The sequence below is a fragment of the Eucyclogobius newberryi genome, unplaced genomic scaffold (assembly GCF_026437365.1).
Source record: "Eucyclogobius newberryi isolate DKJ021-1_F unplaced genomic scaffold, fEucNew1.0.hap1 SCAF_2, whole genome shotgun sequence".
Lineage (NCBI taxonomy): Eukaryota > Metazoa > Chordata > Actinopteri > Gobiiformes > Gobiidae > Eucyclogobius > Eucyclogobius newberryi.
Window position 1 is genome coordinate 43,187,573 of NW_027315834.1, and position 24,380 is coordinate 43,211,952.

The 24,380-nt window shown below is 41.5% G+C and overlaps 2 protein-coding genes across 21 annotated transcripts in view; one reads left to right on the forward strand and one right to left on the reverse strand.

The window, feature by feature from the left end:
* dnm1a (dynamin 1a) overlaps window positions 1-9,993 on the forward strand; it is a 36,258-nt gene extending 26,265 nt beyond the window's left edge. For 2 of the 16 annotated variants that reach the window (XM_072453138.1, XM_072453142.1), the window contains 7 exons: window positions 2,475-2,584; window positions 2,684-2,795; window positions 3,304-3,318; window positions 3,964-4,134; window positions 4,219-4,460; window positions 5,433-5,636; window positions 9,103-9,274. In XM_072453138.1, the coding sequence (XP_072309239.1) occupies window positions 2,475-2,584; window positions 2,684-2,795; window positions 3,304-3,318; window positions 3,964-4,134; window positions 4,219-4,460; window positions 5,433-5,636; window positions 9,103-9,163 (915 nt within the window). In that variant the 3' untranslated portion in view covers window positions 9,164-9,274. Of the gene's footprint in view, window positions 1-2,474; window positions 2,585-2,683; window positions 2,796-3,303; window positions 3,319-3,963; window positions 4,135-4,218; window positions 4,461-5,432; window positions 5,637-5,759; window positions 5,797-7,334; window positions 7,372-8,453; window positions 8,982-9,102; window positions 9,275-9,560 lie in introns of those variants that run through there. The other 14 variants (XM_072453136.1, XM_072453140.1, XM_072453139.1 and 11 more) reach the window with 12 other exon arrangements.
* A 2,345-nt stretch (window positions 9,994-12,338) lies between these two features.
* Window positions 12,339-23,592, reverse strand: golga2 (golgin A2). Of its 5 annotated transcripts, XM_072453112.1 has the most exons (28): window positions 23,477-23,592; window positions 22,566-22,712; window positions 21,572-21,640; window positions 21,083-21,229; window positions 20,713-20,759; window positions 20,559-20,622; window positions 20,072-20,131; window positions 19,707-19,787; window positions 19,397-19,435; window positions 19,249-19,311; window positions 19,089-19,182; window positions 18,896-19,002; window positions 18,766-18,824; window positions 18,515-18,656; window positions 18,350-18,439; window positions 18,153-18,260; window positions 17,989-18,076; window positions 17,751-17,893; window positions 17,414-17,632; window positions 17,079-17,192; window positions 16,427-16,651; window positions 16,263-16,362; window positions 15,461-15,552; window positions 15,178-15,373; window positions 14,932-15,093; window positions 14,752-14,858; window positions 14,471-14,657; window positions 12,339-14,402 (listed from the first exon to the last, which is right to left on the reverse strand). In XM_072453112.1, the coding sequence occupies exons 1-28, from the start codon at window positions 23,522-23,524 to the stop codon at window positions 14,134-14,136; spliced, it is 3,267 nt and encodes a 1,088-aa protein (XP_072309213.1). In that variant the 5' UTR covers window positions 23,525-23,592; the 3' UTR covers window positions 12,339-14,133. The 5 variants fall into 5 exon arrangements, with proteins under 5 accessions (XP_072309213.1, XP_072309214.1, XP_072309216.1 ...); XM_072453113.1 differs by lacking the exon at window positions 21,572-21,640; XM_072453115.1 differs by lacking the exon at window positions 19,707-19,787.
* Between the last annotated feature and the right edge of the window lie 788 nt (window positions 23,593-24,380).

Consider the following 24,380-nt stretch of genomic DNA (forward strand, 5'->3'; position numbering starts at 1 on the left):
GACTCTACAGTCACTACAGTGTAGAGTGTCAAACAGTTATCAATTTGACTGAAAGACGACATAATGTACATAATAAATACATAATAAATAATATACTCCCAGAAATACTCAACAACACGATGCTACATTACTATGTCCACTCCGTTTCAGAGCCAATACAGTGAATATTATGACCGTAACATTTAAACGTTAACGTTACCTTTACCTTCAAGTGCAACACTGCCACACGCCACGAACAACACAGCAGATTCATCAAGTTCAATGGCTCAAAACACACCAGATTCATCACGTTCAATGGCTGAGTGGATGGAGTGGGATGACTCCAGAACACTTAATAATAATAACTCAATAAAACAGGTCTTGCTGGCGATCAGTTAAATGTTGCATGATGGCGGCGCGGAAGAGTGGAAACATGGAGTCACCACAGTCTTTCAAGACTTTCAAACGCTGGGGCAGAATAATAATCCTGAGAATGACACGCAGGCACTAAGGTTTGGGCTCATTCGGAAGCTAAAACACTGAAGTTGTCCAAATGAAATTACTAGACATGCGTTCCTCGCTCTATTTTCTGTAAGTACTAAAGAAACTCCATTAAAAGGATTTATTGTCAGGACATGGTCATATTAAACCCTGTAAAAGTGAGTCCGACCCATTGTAGCACCGAGCCTTCATCAGGGAGTCGACGCTCAACAATAAAAGCTTTTTAATAGGCAAAACCAGAGGGCAATAGAGTTTCCTGCATCTAGGTGGCTTTTCTTTATTAAAAAACTTACAACACTGTGATCGTATTTTGATCATCGTAATATGGGCTGTACAGACTCTAAAACACACACAAAAATACCTTTTATAACAAAGACAGTGGCATTATCAAGATGTTTTTAAATCAATAATACTCTAATCTAGAGCATTCACTTGCCATATCTCAACATTTTATTGGGGTAAAAATGTGCCATATTTGAAAAGTCTCAGTAGAAATGACAGTAGAAATAATCATTTGACTAGCAATGGCTGACTATAGACAACTACCAAAAAAAACGATGTGGTCTTCACACAAACAAACAAAATGGAATTTGAATTAGTTTCAATGCAAAGGCACTTGAGAGCTGGTTGCATTTACAGACAAAACTAGAACAATGAAGATCTACACATGCGCTTGTCACATATACGTTTCACTCGTAACTTTTTTGTACATTTTTGTTCCTCTCAACTCTTGTGACAGAATGTACCGGCCAGACTGAAGGGGAAATACAAGGAATCAGTCCAAAGAAGGGTTCATCAGAGGCGAGCCAATAAAGCAAGAGGAAGAAAAAACGATCTTCTCATTCACACAGCGAGGAACCTTTTTGCCCCAAGCATAAACGATGATGTCAGCAGTGCGGGCCGAGGCAGAGAGGGGACACCTGGGCGTGTGCTTCTTATGTTTTAATTTTTTCTTTAACATGCTTTTATGGGATATGACCATTTGGCTCCACGGCCCATAAACCCTTTGATGAAGGAGCTTGGTTACCCCCAACTCCTCCTCTTTCCCCTGAGTCTCTCTGTGACTGGGCAGGGCTGGGTCAGTGGTTAACATACCAGATGCGTTTTTAAGGTTAGTAGTTACAGACTTGGCGAAAAGGTGCTGTTTGCAAAGACAAGTGTGTTGCATGTTCACGGCAGGATGGTGAATAAAAAAGGAAGAAAAAAAAAAAGACTATTTTTGGTAATCGGTACTTTCACAAACGTGGCTGCCATACTGCAAAGAACATAACACAATGGAATGACTGGATGTGTCAGGAAATAGACGTCTCGCCTGCTTTTACAGGGGTTTTTGCTCCGCACTGACCCCCCTTTTACGCTGCTCTGTACAGTTTTGAGTGTGTGTTTCTCATTTTGTTGCGAGGAGTTTTTTTCTCTTTCTTTAACCTTCACTCAACTGTAATCAAAACCACAGACCCAAGGACAGTGTGCAGCTTTCCCGTTGGTCTTTTTTCTCTCTTTTGGGCCGTTATTAAATGTATTAATTTACGGACTCTGTAATGTTGTGTCACTGGTCATAATGTTTTCTGTTTTTTGGTTTACATTTAATATTGCATCAGATTACAGTTTACATTATTTAAAGGCAGATTATGAAACTTTTTAGCAAGAAAATAAACCTTTTTCATTTTGCTTTTAAAATGTATTAAGAATCATGACCTTGCTGTGAGTGGGCTTGCATTGCCACAAAATTCACTCTTACTCTTATTTCCATTGAAATGTTGTTGCTTTAGCAATAATATTCATATAATATGGCATCTGTCTGCTCGGAGAGTGTTACTGTTTGGTTTTAACTGTCTATTTTCATGAGATTATGCAGGTGACATTCCACCTCCACAAAGTTACATACATGTGTTTTTGATATAGTTTACCCTAAAATATTGTTCTACTGAATATTTTTTAACAGAGTGGATTTGGCTCTCTAACTGCTCTTTTCATCTTTGTGTCGCCCCCTGCAGGAGAAAGAGAAGAAGTTCATGCTGCCTGTGGACAACCTGAGGCTGAAGGATATAGAGAAAGGCTTCATGTCCAGCAAGCAAATTTTTGCCCTCTTCAACACCGAGCACAGGTTACAAATCTATTTTCAGAATGTTGCAGCCGTTAACATTCGCACTGACACTTTTCTCTTGGCAAAATGTAGTTGAATGATTTCTTGGCTCCTTCACAGAAACGTGTACAAAGATTACCGTCAGCTGGAGCTGGCCTGTGAGAGTCAGGAGGATATCGACGCTTGGAAGGCATCGTTCCTCAGAGCTGGAGTTTATCCTGAACGCGTCACGGTAAAAGGAGTCCTCCCTAAATGTTCTAAATGTTATATTCCTCATTTGTTTTTCATCACTTCATTCAATGTGACAACACTTTATTCAATTAGAATACATTACAATTAAGGATGTCACGATATAAAACTTTTACGTGACGATTATTATGGGGGGAAAACATCACAATTTAACTATTATTCACAGGTCTTAACACGATACTGTTCCTCAAGTTGGTGACCAGCTTAATCAAATCAAACGTTCTGAATGACAAAATGAAATAAATGTGACAAAAACAGTCAGATAAAAGTTATTTTTTAATGCTGCTTCTAAAGTAGTCAGACTATAATTTCTTAGTTCTGACTATTGTATTGTGACCGTAATAATCATGATTATCGGTTAACTTATAGTCTTGAAGTCCCTATTTACAATAAACCATTAATCCTGGTTTTACTGTCTGTAAACAAGAATGTAAATGTTGTCTTGTCTCATTTGACTCTTCTTTTTCCTGTACGTTTTCCATGGCCTATAGGAGAAGGAAGGAAAGGTATTTAATAATGACCTGCCTAATTATGCTACTTAATAAACAGTGGTGGAAGAAGTACTCAATTTAGTTCAAGGTATAACTAGAGGAGCATACTTGTTGTAGTTTTTATTTAAACTTTATTTAACCAGGAGAGTCCCACTGAGTTTAAAAACGTATTTGCCAAGGGAGTCCTGGACAAGAGACAGCAAAAGCTCACACCGTTACAACATACAAACAAACTACATGAAAATAACACGGATTATGAGAAACGATCGCACATCATTAAAAATTAAAGTATCACATATAAAAACCTACTCAAATAATAGTATTGAAGTACATGTTTAGTATTTTCCACAGATTTTTAATCATTTTTAGTTTCTCAAATTCAAGAAGTGAACTTAAAACCGTAAGACAGAATATCACCATAAACATGCTAAAAGTAATAATAAATAGTAAATAGTAAAAAGTATCTACTGTAAAAAAAAGAAAAAAGAAAGAAAAAAGAGTAACTTACAGATGGCTAAACATTCTACTTCATTACATTACTTTAACTTTTGTACTTTGTTACATTCCACCACTGTTGCCCATATTTAATCCTTTTCTTTCAAATGTAGCCAAAAATGGAATCAAACTAAGCAGGTAAACCCTCTCCTTTTGTCTGCGCAGAGTGATGCTGGTGATGAGAATGGCTCAGATAACTTCGGCCACAGCATTGACCCTCAGCTGGAGCGACAGGTGGAGACCATTCGTAATCTGGTTGACTCCTACATGGCCATTGTCAACAAAACGGTGCGCGACCTGATGCCCAAGACCATCATGCACCTCATGATCAACAACGTGAGTGACTAAAATCGTCTGCAGGTGCCCTCGAACAACAAAAACGGTCTAAATATTTACCAAACCTGTATTGTACACACGCAGACTAAGGAGTTTATCAATGCTGAGCTGCTGGCGAGCATCTACTCCTGCGGGGACCAGAACACGATGATGGAGGAGTCTCAGGAGCAGGCCCAGCACCGCGACGAAATGCTGAAGATGTACTTTGCTCTGAAGGAGGGCCTGGGCATCATTGGAGACATCAGCACCTCCACAGTGACCACCTCCATGCCCCCGCCCGTCGACGACTCCTGGCTTCAGGTGCAGCGCGGCAGCTCCGGGGGAAGGTACAGCTCGACACAAGTAACTCACCATAGAAAAGAGCATTAAATATTTAGCATTTCTTGAATTATGGGGATTTTTACTGCTCAAAAGTGCAAAGGAAAAAAAGACATTATTATTGTGCGCGGCGTCGCTTCTCCACAGATCTGACCCGGTGGCTTCACAAGCTTGTCACCATGGAGATTAGTAAATGTAATGCCAAACTGTGTGACGTTTCAGGGAGACAAGTGGATGGCAGAAACTCCACCAGAAAGGTTACATAGTGCACCTTTAAGAAGCTGAATAATATGAATTATGAATTATGAATTACACAAGCTCAATCTCAGGACAAGAATTAATAAACAAATGCTTTTTATGAACTTTTTTTTTAACATAATTTGATTTTACTCTTTTTCATAATCATTATTCTTTGTTAATATCTCTAATGCCATCTAGAGGTGGGCAATATATGGACATTTCGATAATATTGAGAATGTTGTTTTGAAGATATGCAAAACTTAAAAATCCAGTATATTATCTATACATGCTACAAAAGCGCAAACTAAAAAGTAAACTGAAAACTTTCAAATAAGGTTAAACGGTTATATTTCTGCACATTTTTACAGACATTTCCAATTTGTCTGATAATTAAACCTCAACTAACACATTTAAAGACATGTTTTAACACATTTCTGTTGGACTGACATAATATCGTCGATATCGAATGTTGTTATCGAGATATTCATTTTTGTCCTTATCCTAATCTCATTCCATGACAAGTTCAAGCCGTCATGGTGAGGTTAGTCAAGTTCTATTTCCTTTGATCTTGGACGCACAAAGGACACTCAAGCATAGGTATAATTGAAATTGTTTGTGCAGTTTCTGTGTTATTGGTTCCTTCGCACAACAAATCTGTAACCATTGCAAACCAAACGGCAAAGTCACAATTCCTGTCATGAGCTCGAAACCAAGCCAATCCGTGAATGAACTCTTCTCAGGTCTCCCGCCACCAGTCCAACGCCCAACCGCCGCGCCCCGCCTGGACCCCCATCTCGGCCCGGCTCTCGTGGTCCTCCCCCTGGCCCTCCTCCTGCGGGCGGCCCCCCCGTGCCCTCACGCCCCGGAGCCTCTCCAGACCCCGGCAGTGGGCCTCCTCCAGCTGTGCCCTCCAGGCCCAATCGCGCGCCCCCCAGTGTGCCCAGGTCAGTGAGATCCACTCTCGTTTTCTCGGTCGTAGTCGGGAGGCAACGTGGAATAGTGACATTTTGCAAGTCATTATTTGTTTAGCCACTAGTTCACACGTGTGGATGCTCTCTGTTGCAAAGGGGGATGTGAAGACTCCTGGATGATGGGGTGAAAGAGGTAATTGAAACGTAGGAAATAGAGAAGTGACCCGATAAAGTAGCGCGGTGGTGGAAGAAGTACTCAATTTGATCACTTAAGCAAAAGTCCAGAGGCACGAGCAAAAAGTACTCTCGTAAAAGTAGCAAATGCAATAATCTACTGAATTAAAAGTTGTGAAATAACTGTCTAAATGTGTACTTTAAGAGTAAAAAGTAAAGGATTTTCACCCAGCGAACTGTCAAAGCATTAAATGTGTTGCGTTTGACAAAGAATTGTGCAGATTTTTGGTCAACAGTAACAATTCAATCAATTTCCTGATTTTTCTAGCCAATTTCATGTGTGTATCTTGGTTAACCCAAAACCCAGGATGTTAGGTATTAAAAATAACTCCTCAAACAAACTAAAAAGTACTTTTCACTTTTTAGTCCAGTTCAAAAATGTAGTGGAGTAGGAAGTACAGATGCTGCTCTCAAATGTAGTGAAGTAAAATATACCCAGTGGTAAATGTACTGAAGTAAAGTTCAAACTTCTAATTCTTTACTTGAGCACAGTACTTTTACTTTTGTACTGTTACTTTCCACCACTGGAGTAATGTGTAGATCCCCCTGACAATAACAAGGTCATAGAGAGAGACAGAGAAATGCAGGATTGTGTGACCTCTGGTGGGCAGGTAGGTAAGTGTTGGGTTTATACTTTTTGTCATCTTTTCCGAAAAAAACCCTTCTTATTTCACAAAAGTTCAGGCGTTAGAAAAGTCGTTTGCCTCATCCTTGCTTGTGTTTGCGAACCAGCTAATCTTTCAAAATAGAAACGGACTCAATGGAGCTCAACAGTGACGCCCACCGCTTGTTTCCGGAAGTACATTTTCCATACATTTATATCGAATGTTTATAATCCGCTATGTGGTAAGTAATGAGCACAAGACGAGTTATTACCGTATTTTCCAGACTATAAGTTGCAAATTTTTTCATAGTTTTGGCTGGGGTGCGACTTATACTTATATTTATACTTATATACTAATACTCCGGAGCGACTTATATGTGATATTATTTGTTATTTTCACACTTACAACCACATTTCATACTCCAGTGCAACTTATATATGTTTTTTCTTCTCTATTATGCATTTTTTGTCTGGTGCAACTTATACTCCGGTGCGACTTATAGTCCGAAAAATACGGTACACATTTTACATGTGTTTTTGGGCTTGAAGCATCTGCGTTATGGACATTAGTTACCGCATAGTAGCTGCTTTCCTGCTTTAAAACTGCAATTGCAATGTCTCTAAAACCCAATGGCAAAAATGAATCAACTCTTCGGCGAGCTTGGGAGTGGACGGCATTGTTGAGCTCCGTATGAAAGCTTGCCTCTTTTGGAACCTGGCGTCACTGCTCTCACCTCTCACCCTCCCCCTGTTGCATTGTGGGTTAAGAGCTGAGCACACGTGACATCGGCCCTGTCCCGCTCATGGTCCCGCTCCGTAACGTTTCTCTTCTTTGTCCCGCCCCCCCCCCCGTCACCTCACCTCTGTCCTACACATCACTTACCTCTTTACAGAATCACTGTATCTGACCAGTGAGGACTGACGCTTCTGGTACGTCTGGTTCTGTCCCCGTGACCGTGATCCCAAAAAATAAAAAAAACACTTCCCTTTCTCTCCGAAGGGCGTTCTTCCATCGCATGTTCTGTTTCTCTCTCAGTGCACGGCATGAGCACAGCACACATCCTCCAGTGGATGTTTGAAAAGCACATCATCGTAAAAGCATCCTTATTGTGGCGGTCAAGTGAGTTTGGTCTCGTGCAGAGCTGAACGATTCAAGGGGAAATATATCAATCTGATTTTTCTCACGAGATTGACGATTAGACAGTTTTATAAAAAGCATTTATATTTTGAGAATTGACAAAAAGACTGATACACGTCTAGTAAAATAATGTTGTGTTTCAGAACAGATCCAAACTACCGTGTGGGCAGTTTTATAAAGAATAAAACAGGATATTTTGTTTGTGGGGGAAATTATGGTGCTTGAAAAAATAACAGTCTCTGTGTCTGTGATGCAAACTAAAACCAAGTTTCAGAATCAAATTACATTGAACGTATTTGCTTTAAAATAGCATATACCACGGGCAGAGAGAAATCTATAGGATAACTTTGCATAACGCACAGGTAGTCCCGGCAACAGTTAATCACATTCTGTATCACTACACTGTGGACATCACCGTGGCAACGGGTAAACCTATGCTCAACTGCTGAGCGGGCACTAGCTTCATGTAAAAAACTATTATCTCAGACATTCACTGACGGGGAATTAGACTATTTCAGTTTGTGGCCGTTCTAATCACATAAAATAACTCCTCATTGTTTATATATAGTATTGTAGTAAGTTCTATAGAAACCTAAATACAGCAAAATACTTAACTATCACTATTAGATATTTGTCCCTAACACATTCAAATTTTTGTATTGACTATGGTTGATGTATAAGTCGTAAATGTTGTCTGAATGCATGGTTTTGAAAAAAAAAAAAAAAGACTAAAAACATGCAAGTTTACATAACTTGCATTGAGTACATACATTGACATTTGTGCACATCTTGTTGACAAGGCGAGCATTCCCATATTTACCTGATACATATTAGTTCAAACTCAAACTTTCCTGTGTCTGTTTGTTTGTGGCAGTCGAAGGCCCCCTCCTTCTCCGACCCACTAGACCAGCTCTTCTTACCCTTCCTCTGTCCCACCCACGGTCCCATCCGCCTGCCGCAGACCCAGGACAACAGTGCCACCTACTGTACCTGCTCCTCCTCCGCCCGAGCTGCCTCCCGTCTTCTCCCACTCTCTCCTTCACTTTATGCTCAGCGAATATTTGAACTATATCCGCATGCTCAAAATACTGCACCCACTAAGTAATGAAATATCCAACGTATACATGGAAAAGTGGATTGACTTACGGTTATGGTCCGAAAACAAAACTGTCCAAAATGTGGCTTATGTTGCTTGTGATATATATTAGTTAGACTGTGTTATTCAGTTCAATCAAGAATCTATTTTATTAAAATCTAAAGGCAACTTGCACTACAGTAAAGAATGACGATAGGTTTAAGCTACAAGCGTTGCCTTATGTGTTGCTGTAAATAGTCTCGATACACACACCTGCTCGATGTAAAAACACACTTTGACGAGTTCCTCTGAGGAAAATATTGGGAGACAAATGAACCAAACTGGCACAAGCTGGACTGGTACATGCGTGCGTTCTAATCCACACCGAAGCATCTCCAATACATTGAGATCAACAAACCTTTTCTTTTTTGCATTTCACACTGCACAGCCGCTCGACCAGAGGCAGTCCCACTCGGCCCGAGAGCCCCCTGCCACCATTCAACTCCTAGAAGACACTTTTCCTCCCTTTTCTTTTCTTTTAACCACATGCATAATCTTTCCACCACCTCCATCAAAGACATGCCCAACCGCTGCTTTGTGAACTCCACAGTACAACACAAATGCTTTTGTGGACAAACGGCTCGAGACTCTCAAAACTAATCTCTTCAAAACTTCAAACGCTCTCTCAGAAGCTATGCAACAACACAACGTCCTGTTTTGATTTCCTGTCATACCCGCCCGGTCGCTACCATTATACTGTTTCTGAGAATGACGGAACATTTAGAAGCATTCTTTCAACAGTTTTACAGAGGACGCGTGGCTGTCGCAGATCCTCTTTCTTTATCGTTTGAGTGTTTTGACAATGTGTTGCTTTTCTCTGTTTTTCTTTGTCTCCTCCTGTCTCAGTGGTCACGGGGGTGAGTGACAGCGTGAAGTCACGGTACACAAATTCCCTCCGTATCTGTGTGAGATACTGTGAATTGTACCAGTGTGTTTTGTATTCGAACCCTCCGTTTGTGTGTGTTTTTCTCCCCCCTTCGTTTTAACGTCCTCCCATTAAAAACGCTAGTTGTGTTGTACTCCACAACTGTTACACATCCTTCTTATTCATCCACACATGTTTGTCAAGGTCTCTTAGTGTGCAGGGTTTCAAACAGGATGCCCAGGATGTATTTCAATTATTTTTGAAGCTGTGTAAGTACTATATTATTTATTGCAGTGAAGTTGTTTTAATACTGTAGCTTGTAACACATTGTTTTGCCGCAGAAGAATGGATGGTGTAAATGTGTTCCCTGATAATTTATGATGCGTTTAACATGTCAAACTGTTGTGCCCTCTCGACACAATAAACGTTTAGCGTATGGAAACATGGCTTTTGTAAATGTCTTTCTTGGATGTAATACATAAATGGTTGCATGTGCCCGGATCTGCAACGTCAGGACCTTGGACAGCGCACATAATCCATCTAAATAAACACGTTTGGTCACAGGTTTGGAACTGGGGACAACTTCACGGGATTTGTACTCACATTTAATCGCTTTAGTCACTTTATCATCAGATGCATGTTTAAGTCTCGTCCCGATACAAACACTTGAGACTCTATTTCAATATCAAGGAAAAGGTTTGATACTCGATGCCAATTTTGATGCCACTCACGCTGCTAAGACACTTTTTCAAAACAATAGATTGAAATTTAACACAAAATAATAGCAGTTTCTTAATTATCATCATGCAAAATCAACACCAACTCTGATTCGTTCAACTTCGTCCTGTTTTCAGACTTTAACATCTAGTTTTGTTTAATTACTCCGTTATGTACCGGTATATATATTTTTTGTAACTTCATACGAGATCAGCCCGCAGTACGTTGTCCTGGGTCTTCCCCGGGGCCTCTTCCCGGTGGGACATGCCTGAAACACCTCCCGAGGGAGACGCCCAGGAGGCATCCGGAACAGATGCCCGAGCCACCTCAGCTGGCTCCTCTCGACGTGGAGGAGCAGCGGCTCTACTCCGAGCTCCCCCGGTGTGGCCGAGCTCCTCACCTTATCTCTAAGGGAGCGCCCAGCCACACGGCGGAGGAAACTCATTTCGACCGCTTGTATCCGCGATCTTGTTCTTTCGGGCACTACCCAAAGCTCATGACCATAGGTGAGGTCAGAACGTAGACCGACCGGTAAATAGAGAGCTTTGCCTTTCGGCTCAGCTCCCTCTTTACCACAACAGTCCAATGCAGCGACTGCATCACTGCAGCCGCTGCACCGATCCGCCTGTCGATCTCACGCTCCATCCTTCCCTCACTCGTGAACAAGACCCCGAGATACTTGAACTCCTCCACTTGAGGCAAGGACTCCCCACCCACCTGAAGAGGGCAAGACACCTTTTTCCGGTCGAGAACCATGGCCTCGGATTTGGAGGTGCTGATTCTCCTCCCAGCTGCTTCACACTCGGCTGCAAACCGTCCCAGTGCATGTTGCAGGTCCGGGTTTGATGGAGCCATCAGGACAACATCGTCTGCAAACAGCAGAGATCCTGTGGTCCCCAAACCGGACACCCTCCGACCCCTGACTGCGCCTAGAAATTCTGTCCATAAAAACAATGAACAGAACCGGTGACAAAGGGCAGCCCTGGCGGAGTCCAACATGCACTGGGAACAGGTCTGACTTACTGCCGGCAATGCGAACACAGCTCCTGCTCCGGTCGTACAGGGACCGGACAGCCCTGAGCAAAGGGCCCCGGACCCCGTACTCCCGGAGCACCCCCCAAAAGACACTCCGAGGGACACGGTCGAAGGCCTTCTCCAGATCCACAAAGCACATGTGGACTGGTTGGGCAAACTCCCATGAACCCTCGAGCACCCGATGGAGGGTATAGAGCTGGTCCAGTGTTCCACGACCGGGACGAAAACCACTCTGCTCCTCCTGAATCCGAGGTTCGACTATCGGTCGGATTCTCCTCTCCAGTACCTTGGAATAGACCTTACCCGGGAGACTGAGGAGTGTCCCTCTATAGTTGGAACACACCCTCCGGTCCCCCTTCTTGAACAAAGGGACCACCACCCCGGTCTGCCAGTCCAGAGGCACGGTCCCCGACCGCCCCACGATGTTGCAGAGACGTGTCAACCAAGACAGTCCTACAACATCCAGATACTTTAGGTACTCAGGGCGGATCTCATCCACCCCCGGAACCCTGCCACCGAGGAGTTTGCGAACAACCTCAGTGACTTCAGCTTGGGTGATGGATGAGCCAGCTTCCGAGTCCCCGGTCTCTACTTCCACTTCGGAAGACGTGACTGAGGGATTAAGGAGATCCTCAAAGTATTCCTTCCACCGTCCGACGACATCCCCAGTCGAGGTCAGCAGGCCTCCATCCGCACCGTAAACGGTGTTGGTGAGGCACTGCTTCCCCCTCCTGAGGCGCAGGACGGTTTGCCAGAATTTCTTTGGGGCCGACCGATAGTCCTCCTCCATGGCCTCCCCGAACTCCTCCCAGGCCCGGGTTTTTGCCTCTGCGACAGCACGAGCCGCGGCTCGCTTGGCCTGCCGATACCTGTCGATGACCTCCTTCAGACTGAAGAAGGAGGCCTATCAGGCCACTCTGTTTTACGTTCTGTATCGAAAAGTAAAATAAACATTACACTTGCTCAACCTGTTTTATTCCGGGGAGAATCAGAGAACAAAACAAACATACTCAATCTCAATCTTTATTCCTTCATTTTCACCCAGCTGTCATTTCAACATAAAACTGATTTGTCAAAGAAAAACAAATAAATAATTTCTCTTTTTTTGTTGTCAATTATTACATTAATAGATCATAGTTGTAAGCGCTTTCTCCCATTAACAGACACAGTCCCCACACACCAGGCATTATAATACAATATGTTACACAATATACACCAGCGTTTTACAGTAGGACAATAAATGCTCTCATCGGTTTCGTCTATCTACAGTAAATATGTAAATCATTAAACCCCCTTTCAAAAAAGAAAAATTATGTAAAAAGTGACAGAATAAAGAAATCGTTTAAGAAATCTTATAAATTGTGACCACCTGTTCGAGCCAAAGTGCAAAGACAATATCAACTTTCCAGCTTTTTAGCCTCATTTCATTATTTTTACAGGCGCATTTTACACTGTTTTGAATAGAAAGCGTGCAAGTTAATTAATTCACAGGAGTACTCTAATTTAAATATCAAAGCCTCTATTGTATGTTTATACGACGATCCGACAGTGAGATATTCAGATATTCAATGGTCAACGGGGTATTGCCATTGCAGCACATCAGTGTTTCCATCCTTTAAAACAAGCCCAATATGAGCTCGTCACAACCAGTTTTCACGTTCTCTTTACGCTTGTTGGTCCGACACTAAATGGAGTATAACCACCATCATCTTTCAGTTTAAATAAATCTGGACCAAGCCAAACCCTCAGCACAGAGTTTTTATTTCTCTGGCTTCATAAGATTCTTTCCTACTCCGTCAAACTACGGAGCCACAGAGTTGGGAAAGAAACCAAGAATCCCTGTCCAAAGAGTGAGATGCAAGATTAAAAATGAGAAGCTTTGTACAGTTTTAGTGCAATCGTGTTTCATGGATAGATCTCTACAGACGCCGCTCTGGCCAAAAGAGATGAACGTTTTGGTTTTCATGGAATGCACACACATTGCAGCGACGCGGTTACTATTGCATTTGTCAACTGATGAGCAAAATGTAACAGAAAAGAGCAAACCTTAGTGTAGAGACCCTTTAACGCATTTTCCTACGAGAAATATGACGTTAGGTGGCGATTAATCGAGACGAGTGATCCTGGACGTGACGCACAATGCACAGACATTGTAGTGAACGTTTAATGTCCTTCCTCTGTCCACTTTCTGAATCTTTCATATTCATATTGCTCAAAAGCAGCCGCGACAAGACTTCGTAGTAATGTAGCGGAGGTCTACGAGTCTTCATGGTAAGTCTATCGTGCCGGCAAAATAAAGCTCTTCCGCGTAAATAGTACACGACTTCATCGTTTCCACACCGTGAATCACAGCGATGTGACAAACCACAGCCTGAATTTAAACCCGAATATCTAAATAAATACTTCCAGCTCTGCCCACTTTCATCCGCTCATGCCGTCACATTAGTTAACATCTGCTAATTACACTACATACAGTTAATATAATGGTTTAATACATTCAAACACAATGATCGTTAGCAGATAAATGTCCATGTGCTGCGAATGTGAAGGGCTCCATTAAGGCCCTTTATTGCACTTGCGTTCAAAATGCTCACGGAGTATGTAGGGAGAAATTTCATAGACTAATGTAGAAAAAGAATGTCTTAAACTGAAAGAAAGACTTCCACTGGTGTTTCAAAGCCGATTCTAATTCTCTGAACAGTTTTGTGCAGCGGTGTTTAACGGCGCGGACAGTACTGTAATCTCTCTCCCGATTCAAGCCGCGTCCAAGGTCAGATCAGACGCACATTCTCAAACCGCAGCTCACACCACAAGGATCTTCACCTCGTCTTGTTCGTCGGGCCTGTAAAAGAATGGGATGCAGGGATTTTCGCCCAGGAAAGGGGGTGCGCGAGGTCCTCCCTGGGGGTTCTGGATCTCGTGGAGCAGCTGCATGATCTGCTGCGCCGTCCCATCTTCGTTTGGCACTAAAGGTTTGGATTCGGTCTGCGACGGCCCAGGTGCAAGAGTTTGTGACGGAGGGCCTTCAACAGCTGTGGAGGGTTCTGATAAAGGAACGACCTCCATGGCTTCTGCGATTACAAATGGGCGTCAGCTTTTTGTTCAGTTACACAATGAAAAACATTAGTATTGTCTTTACCTTCTCCACTGACGGCATCTAACTCTGTCTGCGTGTGAAAATGGTCTTCAGAGTGAACGTGGCGTTGGCCCAGAGGGAGCAGATCAGGGTTCACTTTGCCCGAAACGGCACTGTTGTAGCGGCTGTACCACTCGTTTCTTTCAGCCACAAGTCTCATAACCAGATCCTGCAGCTCAGCTAACTTCGCCTGGTCAATAAACACAATAGAAAATAAAAACATCAAACAAGTTGAGCTGAAAAATAGCAAGTCTTAAGTGATTTCTACATGAATATGTCCCGACCTTCATCTCCTCCTTGTCCTGGGCCAGCATACTAATGTACTGCTCCTTTTCTTGGTGTTTCTGCTTCATGATGGCGCGTTGGTTCTGATACAAGGCTATATACTCTCCTAAACAGACAGACAGACGTTTTGTTTACATCAAGTCAGAACACCCTGTACCTAATCTTGCCTTTTCACTCACCAATGGTGTCCGTCTCGCCCGACAGCTGGATGCATCTGTGCTCCAGCTCTTCCACTCTCTCCTTCAGGTCGGCCTTTTCCTGCATCAGGGAAGTGAAACGCTGCTGAAGTTTGTCCATGGCAGCCTGCAGAGCCTGATGGACCTCCACTGGCACGCCGCCCTCTAGATCACAAATAACATAAAGAGAGTGTCAGCTCGTATCCGAGGCCACGTTGATAATCGTCCGCACTGGTTTTGGGTGGATACCTGCGTCGTCGTGGCTGTGTTGACAGTGGCTGTGTTCCTCCTGAGAGTCAGATTTGTGAGTGTGATGTTCACGGCTGAGGGCCAGAGACGCCTGGTGCCGCGCTGCCATGTGCAGTCTGTGCTCGTCCTCCAGCCGTCTCCTGGCCTCATCTCGCTCTGCCTCCACCTGAGCTATGGCCCCACGGATAAAGTCCTCCTACAGGCCAGCACAAGCAGCAAATAACAGGCTTTTAACAAAACGAAGCGCAATACCGACACAAGAGGTAACAGCAGGTATTTGTACCATGTCTTTCTGGCTTTCAAAATCTTCAGGAATAACTATCGAGGAAGACATGTGTTGACTTTCTTCAGGTTCCTGACTCTCAATCCCATCACCTAAAACAACACACCAAAAAGCAAATGTTACTCTCAAATCAAAGCTGGTCAATGATACACTGCAAACAAAGATATAGCGTTGGTGACAGAAGTCAAAAGATTAGTCTGGATTTGACAACAATCTACTAGGTTTCATCTAATTGCTTACACAAACCAGATTACTTAACAAATCTGGCCCCCTAGGAAACGTAATTGGAGACCCCCTGCCATAGACAAACAGGTTAGAGGACACAAATGTAAAACAACTTTTAACAATGCTATAATAACTGTTTTCCCTTCTCATTTACAAACTCAAAGTTGTATTTAGATCGATTAATGCCTGTTCGTGTCATGTTTGTTCTACTATAACGAAGACGCCAATATCCCGGTTTCACAGACCCTCAATGTCCAGTGCTTGTACTTTTTTTTTGTCTTTGATACACATAGGATTCAGGAGCATGCAAAAGCGTAATATGTCTTCTATAAGAAACACACTGAATTTAAACAGTTGGAAACCAGTCAAACAATCAAGGTCCATTAGGAAATGTAATCTCGCCAAAACGACTCAAATTAATTCGGAAGTAATTTTTAAAACGCCTTCTTCTAGTTACAATTTTAATAGGAATAATAGAAGCACATTTAATGTATATCTTCTTTACCAAAATTATACATCCTTGTAAGTGACAAGTAAAAAAAATTACATACAGTTGTGTTGCAAAAATAAACCATACCTTGAACTCTGGGCGGAGTGGCCAGCGCTGAACTGTTGAGCAGTTCTGTCACTTCAGCTTTCAACTGTTCATTGTCTCTCACCAACTGCTCCAAGTGGTCCTGTAGTGAGACGGACATTGCTGAAACTGTTTTCATGAGAAGAAAGTCCAGTGGAAATACAGACCTGTGCTTCTTTGAGTTGAACGTGGCTGAGTTCCAGCTGGACACGGCCTTGGCTCTCATCATGCTGGAGTCGGCCCATGAGCTGGCACTGCTGCAGATACTGACTGTGAAGCTGCTCTCGCTCTGAGGCCAGGGCCTGGTATCCAGCTGAGTACTGCTGCAGGTGAGCAACCAACTGCTCCCTCTGCTCAAGCACACCCTGCACGTCTTTACCCTTTTCTTCTAACTGAAAGCAACAAAAAACAACTCAATTAGATTATCATAAGATATAATAATAATAATGATGTGGAAGGGAAGAGTGATCCAAACACAAGCTGAGAAATAGAAGCACACTAGTTATTTCACAAATAACACAATTTCACTTGAATATATTATGAATATGAACGATTACAATTTCCAAATCTCAAAAGTGTTGAAGAATTCCATTTAGTCTCTAAATTCCACAAGCCTTTTGTGTAACATTACTTTCATATTAACAATGTAAAGTTTATGTAGTGTTTGAACAAAACAATACATTTAGTTGAAGGGGCCTCCAATCTGATTGGTAGATGAGATTGTGCTTCTTTGGATATTGCAGTATCATGGCTCTAGGTACATCCCTCGTTATGAATGTATAATCTTTAATGAAGTAAGAAAAGTGTTAACATTAATACCTGCTCTTTTACGTTGTGCAGCTCTTCCTGTATTTCACCCATTCTTCGAGCCAACTCCTTCTTCACATGTTGCTCTGACTGGATGGCCGTAGTCAATTCCAAGTTCTCATTAGTCTAATAAAATAAAATGATCATTGTTAGATTTTGCTGAACTTCCAAACAACAGAAGAGGTCATTATAAGGACATTGCTTGTTTAATTGTTGGGCTGTTTTTGGTTTAGCTGCAAAGCCCTCCGAGGCAATGGTTGTGATATAAGACCATTCATTTTAACCGGCTTGACCCATCTTATTGCGTGCAAATCAAAACATTCGAAAACTGGGATCAAATTACTCACAAGTTTGACAAAACCATTTTGCATCTCCGCCAGCTGGTCTTTGAGAGTACGGTTTTGGGTGAGTGCGCGACTAATAGTGGCCTTGTCAGACTGAACGTCCTCTAGCATGCGCCGGCGGTCCTCGGCCTCCTGGGTCTGACTCTCCACCTGCCGCTCCAGCTCTCCCAGACGGGCCTCCTTCTCCGCACACAGGCGACTCAGCTGCTCATTATCTCGTAACTAGAACAAATGTTACAACAGGATTAGGATGAGGTGGTATTGTAAAGATGTTAGTGTTTACAGTGTAAAGAGACAGTCACAGGTGAGTCGTGTCTCTCCAGACGGGACGTGGCATTACCTGTGCCTGGCATTGTGCATTCAAGGCTTCATTCTGTTGCTGTATATTGTTGAGCGCCTCCTCAAGAGCTACTTCCCTCTCTGATGGGCCAGACGACTCTGAGTTTATTTCATTCCGAGTCTCTTTTTCTTGGGAAAGTGATGCTGCAACAAACAGAATTTGTTTAATTTCATGTTGTTATTTGTATTTCATGTCATATTTGGACAGGATACAAACAAAAGTAAGCCAGTGCACTCACTTATAGACTCTTTCAGCTTGCTAATGCTTGCCTCTAGTTCATCAACTCTGCTAATATTCATGTCTCTCTCCTCAGCCACTAAGGCAACCTGCACAAATATGCACAATTAGATTCCATGATTTAAAACATTGGACAATAACATACTAGTTTTTAAACTAGTTTACTTGGGTTAGAAGCTGTTCCGTTTTGTCCTTCCACATGTAGCCCTCCTCTTGGATTTGCTCCACATAGCGGTCTCTTTCTGTCTTTAGTTGCGAAACAGACTCCATGAGCTACAAAAATCATGAAAAAAAGGCATTATTCTGATTTCCAACTTTACCACAAACAGTTTTTACTCTACATCTCATAATATAGAACATACCTGGTGGTTTTGTGATTCTAGTTGCTGTTTTTCTTCTAATATTACCTGGACCTGTTGATTAGCGCTGGCTGGATCTGACTGAGATGAGCACTGAGAAAATAAAGCAAATGTATTTTAACTAATTTAAAGACTGATGCTTTCAATTCAACTATATACCACACGTACCTGTTGTAACATCAGGTCAGCGAGCTCCAGCCTCTTGTGAAGGTCCTGGAGCTCCAGTTTCATAGATGCATTTTCCTGGGTTATTATCTTAATTTGTTCAGACATCTCTGAGCTTTGCTGCTTTGATTCCTCACTTGCATTGCTTTACCAAAAAAACATAGATATTGAGTTATAGCATAAATCCTGCACCAGAATAGTAAATACAATACAGTCTAATGTCGGCCATTTCTTGCAGATAGCCATCGACTTACTTGATTCTCAACACTTCCAATCTCAGGTTGTTCCTCTCCTTTTCAAGCTCTTTGTTATGCTGAAAAATAAAAAAAAAACATATGATATACAAACTCACGGACTCTGTCACAAAAAAAATAAAAAACAAACCTTTTCTAAGATTTTCTGTTGCGTTGAAACAGTGGAGAGGGTCCTCTCCAACTCGGACACTCTCTGCTTTGTTGACTGTAATCGACTGTTAAATTCTTCTGCCTCCGCTACGCACAACAATTACAATCAACTACTGAGAATAACAGGACTTCCATATTATAAAATATTTTATTTAAAAATACATTTGATTTACCAGATTTGTGGCGTGCAGCTTGTTGAGTATACTGCAGTGCAGTCTGCAGTTCAGACTTTTCTGATACTAATATACCAATAGTCTGGATATGGACCTATGTGAAGCAGAAACGTCAGTGTGAAAAAGTACAAAACATATTTAAAAAGAAAAGAAGGTTTACCTGTAATTGCTCCCGCATGCCTGAATGCTCTTTTGCAAACTTCTGTTCAAATTCTTTTCGCTCCTGAAAAGGGGAAATTAAGTACAATGTAAATGTAAAATACACAAAGATCAAAGAGGAAAGAAAAAAAATATCAAATGAAAATAACCTTTTGTAACTGATCAGAAAAGTCCTGGGATTGCTGTGTCTAAAAAGCAACAAAAAAGAAACACTTCAAACATTGAAGTTAAAGGTTATACAAAAAGGTGTCATTAAAATTCACATTTTCACTTAATGCAAGAATTATCTCAGCGTAAGATAATCAAGTAGAACGATGAGAAACAACTGAAATAGCAGGATTTCGTGGGGAAACAAATAGAAGCATGCATGAATGAATAAGTGTCTGGGTCAGATTAGATGTATAGTGAGGGAGTACATGCACTGAGGGTTCATTGTGGATGGCGAGTGCAGCTTCTTACCAGCTGCTCGAGCTTGGTATTGAGCTGAGAGTTTGTGGTGTTGCTGGACTCCAAAGCAGCTGCCAGCTCCTGAATTCGATTCTGTCACATGCACACATGCATCAAGGATAGAAAAAGATAGAATACAATAATAAACTGGGAGCTCATTAATTTTTTATAAATTCTAGAATTACCACCTTTTTTTGGTATGAGATAGTCAAGCTATGTTTTTGTTTAGTGTCATGCACCTAAGTTCCTGCCCACATGTGCAAATCATATTCACATCATTGAGAAATTAAAAGGCTATTTAACACAAACGGATAAATCATGAAATGTGAATCAAATGTGAAATAATTCAGGAACAAAAATAACTGATTACAAAGTACCTCCAGTTCTCTTTCACCAACAGAAGGTGTAACATCTCCATTGACATATGTAGTGGACGACTGAAAACAAAGAGAAAAAAGTGTAAATTGAATTGAATATGACGTTTCCTTGATCCCAGATTAAGACAACAATATGAACACACACGAGCGCAGCAAGTCTAATGGTCTCCCTGCGAAAGAACATGGGCTAAAATGCATTTCGTCTGATGGAAGTTGTAAACTGCTGGTTGAGGTTTATAGGTGCAATTTCAAACACTTTTCACCCTTCAAATAATATAATCTCTATTGTAACACAATATTTTGTTTTGGAATTTTTCATGGCTATGGCAACAGGGCTAATTTTTCATCATTTAAAACTCCAGGGATTGCGGCTGGTGGAGTGAGGGGAACACACTGTTTAAATCACAATAGGTTTATTAAGTACGGAGAAAATCTGCCTTTCTTCATGCTAGCTTTAGTTGTATAGAGTTAAAATGTTCCCTCATACCCCAGACACCAGGCCATTGAGCTGCTGTGAAAGCTGCCGTAAACTCTCAGTAGAAGACAAGGGTCTGTAGAAAATACAGAATACACAAGTATTCACTCATAACTCATTAGATAAAAAAAAAAAACTACTAATAAAAAGAAGGGCAGGTACTCACCGCAATTCTTCTGATAGACCCCCATTACCATTTGCATCGGTATATGTCTGCAGACACACAGAGTAAAAAGATGAGTTGAGCTAAAGAATCACAGAATTTGAGGGAATAAAGATGACACATAACTGAACATATCACAAAGAAGAGAACAAACTTTATTAAGGTTTGCTGTTCGGTTTAGACTCACAAAGTTGTGCCCTGCTGATACCATTTACAGGATATAACACAAGGTAAAGTCCTGAGCTTTACACATTTTGCATTCTATTTAAAATACTGCATAGAGAAACAGCACATTTTTATTTATGATTTGTCTTTGGATTTTGCTCACATGAGCTGTCTCAACTTCATAAAATGAAGAAAACAAGACACACACCTGCAGTTCACTGTTGTGACTGACAAACTCAGTGTTAATATTGTTAGTGTTAATGGGCTTAGACACTGGTGAGCTCTGGGACGACTCGAGACTTGGCTCCTCGTGCATAGGAAGAACTGAGGGCAACGGCTCCGCATCAGAAAAGGTCTAGACACATAAATGCACACACAATGTAAGCTCAAAACCTTACTACAATTTAAGATTTAAAAAGAGAAGGCCAGAAATTATATCAGAAAGATGCAGCAAAATTAGTAAAGGTTGGTCTACACAAAAAACAAAAAACTAACAAGATGAGGATGCATTTCTGTCTTTAAGAATAAATGCAGTGAATGCATAGATCCAATTTATATCACTTGTCTGAGCATAAAATATGAAATAAACCATGTTATCACATAGCTAATATAAGATGAGTTCTTGGCAGAAGAGGAATGCAGAAATGCTACGATAGACAAGAAAGACAGGAAAGAAACAAAGACACACACAGCTCACCTGGCTTTGTTCAAATGGAGGGAGTACTAGTCCATTGCTTTGACTAAGAGATTTCAATATATTGTCAAACTAGAGAGAGAGAAAGAATAGAGAAAAAGATGAAGAGGACAAGGCTATTCAGAATAGGACAAGCAGTTACTGGGAGCTTTGAAGTAATTATAGACAAAGCAAAGGTTTAGAAGAGAAGGCTGGGAAATGTAGGTGGGAAATGTAGTCCAGGCCAAGGAATGGTTGCAGGGAATCAGATATTGTTCCTTTGTTAACAACGTATTGTTAGTTTACGTCAACAAAACCATTAAAAAAAACAAAAAAACAACCCACCTGATCACGCTTTAAAATGGCAAGAATTTAAAGTTGGCCATCATGATAAAGGATTACTGAAGATAGTGTTACATGCAGTAACAGGCTATCCAACTCCAAATGCATCGTCTTACTTAAAAATATTCTCTAGATACTGACTGACCGCTGGAGACAAAACAAATATCTAAAATGTACAGAAAATTGAAGGTCATAGCTCAAATACATTGGTCAAAGGCCTCACAATGGTGGGACAAGACAAAACTTTTAAATTTAAATCGTCTAATGACAAAAGGCGATGTGTCACTGTGACTAACAGAAAATAACTACAGTCCTGATGTAAACATTTGTGCACATCCCAATTGATTAAATCACTCTTAATCCATAGACAGATGCTGGCGATGGACAATATATTGTTATCGGGCCAATATATTGTTATCGGGCCAAAAATTACCATCCAGTGAAGCTAATGAGGTGGCTGTACATGCATGTAACAGCAGCCAATGTGCTAGAATTGTAGTATTTCATGTAGCTAGAAAAGCATCTTAAATAATTACCTGTGTCTTAAACAGACCAGGAAGGTTGTAGTTTCTGTTTGATTTATACCTTATTGGTCATATCAATTACAATTGAAAAATGTGTTTTTGTGTTCTCAACTCCATTGCAAATTCAACATTAGTTATAAATGAGTACTTACATTAACATTATCAGGTGAGCTTCTTCCTTCAGAGGACAGATCAAGTTGATTTACTTTAACTTTTCTTTTCTTCTTTGCCCCTACAACAACTGCTCCCTTTTCTCCTCCAGTGCTGGCAGGGGAGCCCTTCTGCTGAAACTCCTTTAGCTGATGGGCAAAGAATGAAGCATAATAGACGCTTAAACCAAACTTGGATACCGGACTGCAACTCGCAAGCTGTACACTTTACAAATCATATCAGAAAATCATAATCTTTGTCATCATGCAGCTATGTTGACGGGTCATTTCCTGCGTATGCTCCAGCTGACGGGCCGGCCGGGCACATCAGGTTCAGGATCACGGGTGTCAGCTGTCAAAACAGTCCTTTGGCTTACTAGCGTTACCCACAAAACACGAAGAAAGCAACAAACATGGTTGCTAATTTATTGTCAAACAACAGCTTTGCAGGCAATTCAAAAAGCAAATCTGCACTTATGTACAAACACTATACTTATGTACACAATTAGTTAAGCTAGTTAGCTTGAGAGGCTAGTTAGCATTTGCGAAAAATGTATTTAAAAAAAGCTTAAAAAGACACATTCATGTATTAGTACATGTGTAATGGAGAAACATGTGTCACTAAAAAACAAGTGCACTCAAATCGGCAGTATTGTCCTGTTACTTAACTATAACGACCATCATTTGGTAAAGTTAATGCCATCTACAGAGGCCCAAACAGAGCATCGTCCTCTCCTGCGGTATAGACCCGTAAAAGTAGCACCTGAGTCCGGACAAGCGCGGCTCAGAGCTCCGGGAACGTGTAATGTCAACACTCTAGATCCGGGAAGCAGATTTTACACATCGAAAGACATGTCTAGAATACACAATTATCGTTTCAACAATACAGTGAAGTAAATGGAAGATAGTTTTACCTTTTTCTTAGCTGCAGCGAGTTTAATCTGCCTACTCTGATCGGCCATCCTGCTGCTGTGAACAACCACCGCCGAACCACGTCATCAGTCTGAAAATTCTGCCGAGAGGGGGCGCCCGTCCACCTACAAGCGGAATATCTAGACGCAACCTTCTGATGCCCCACTTCAGCCAGGCCTCCTACTCAGCTGGCCCAAGTTATTATAGACAGAGGCTAATTTCAGTAGCAAATTTAAGTAATTCTTCTTCTTCTACGATGTTTAATGGTGGTTGGTTACATTACCGCCACTGCTTTATTCTACCACTACCACTTTAGCCTCAAGAACATCACACTGCTTTGTGATGCAGGCCTATTTTCCCCTGGATTAACTATTGTTGTTGTTGTTGTTGTTGTTGTTGTTGTTGTTTTATGGCGGTTGGCATCCGAGTGTTGCATTACCGCCAGACTGTATTCCTTAGACTGTTGTTGCTGTTGTTGTTGTTGTTGTTGATGTTTTATGGCGGTTGGCATCCGAGTGTTGCATTACCGCCAGACTTTATTCCTCAGACGTTTCGACTGTTGTTTGAGCAGCAGGTATGACATATTCTAGCAGCAGGTATGACATATTCTAAAAGAAGGAGAGGAAGATTCTAAAAGAAGGAGAGGAAGATGAAGAAGAGTCAGCTCTGGAATAAAGCTGGTCGGAATCTGAAGAATAAAGTCTAAAGAAAAGAATAAAGTCTAAAGAATAAAGTCTGTTGTTGTTGTTGTTGTTGTTGTTGTTGTTGTTTTATGGCAGTTGGCATCCGAGTGTTGCATTACCGCCAGACTTTATTCCTTAGACTTTGTCGTAGTCCAAAAAGTTCTTCTTCCAGTGCTTTGACTTCCAGTGCTTTGACAAAGCTGTTGTTGTTGTTATTGGTCTG

Excerpts from the sequence above, each read along its gene's own strand:
- golga2 (XM_072453112.1), bottom strand. The coding sequence starts at position 23,524 with ATGGCCGATCAGAGTAGGCAGATTAAACTCGCTGCAGCTAAGAAAAAG. Across the intron at positions 15,374-15,460 it reads TTGAAAGCCAGAAAGACATG|GAGGACTTTATCCGTGGGGC; the intron begins GTACAAATACCT and ends GCTGGCCTGTAG. Across the intron at positions 14,859-14,931 it reads GGGCGAGACGGACACCATTG|GAGAGTATATAGCCTTGTAT; the intron begins GTGAGTGAAAAG and ends CTGTCTGTTTAG.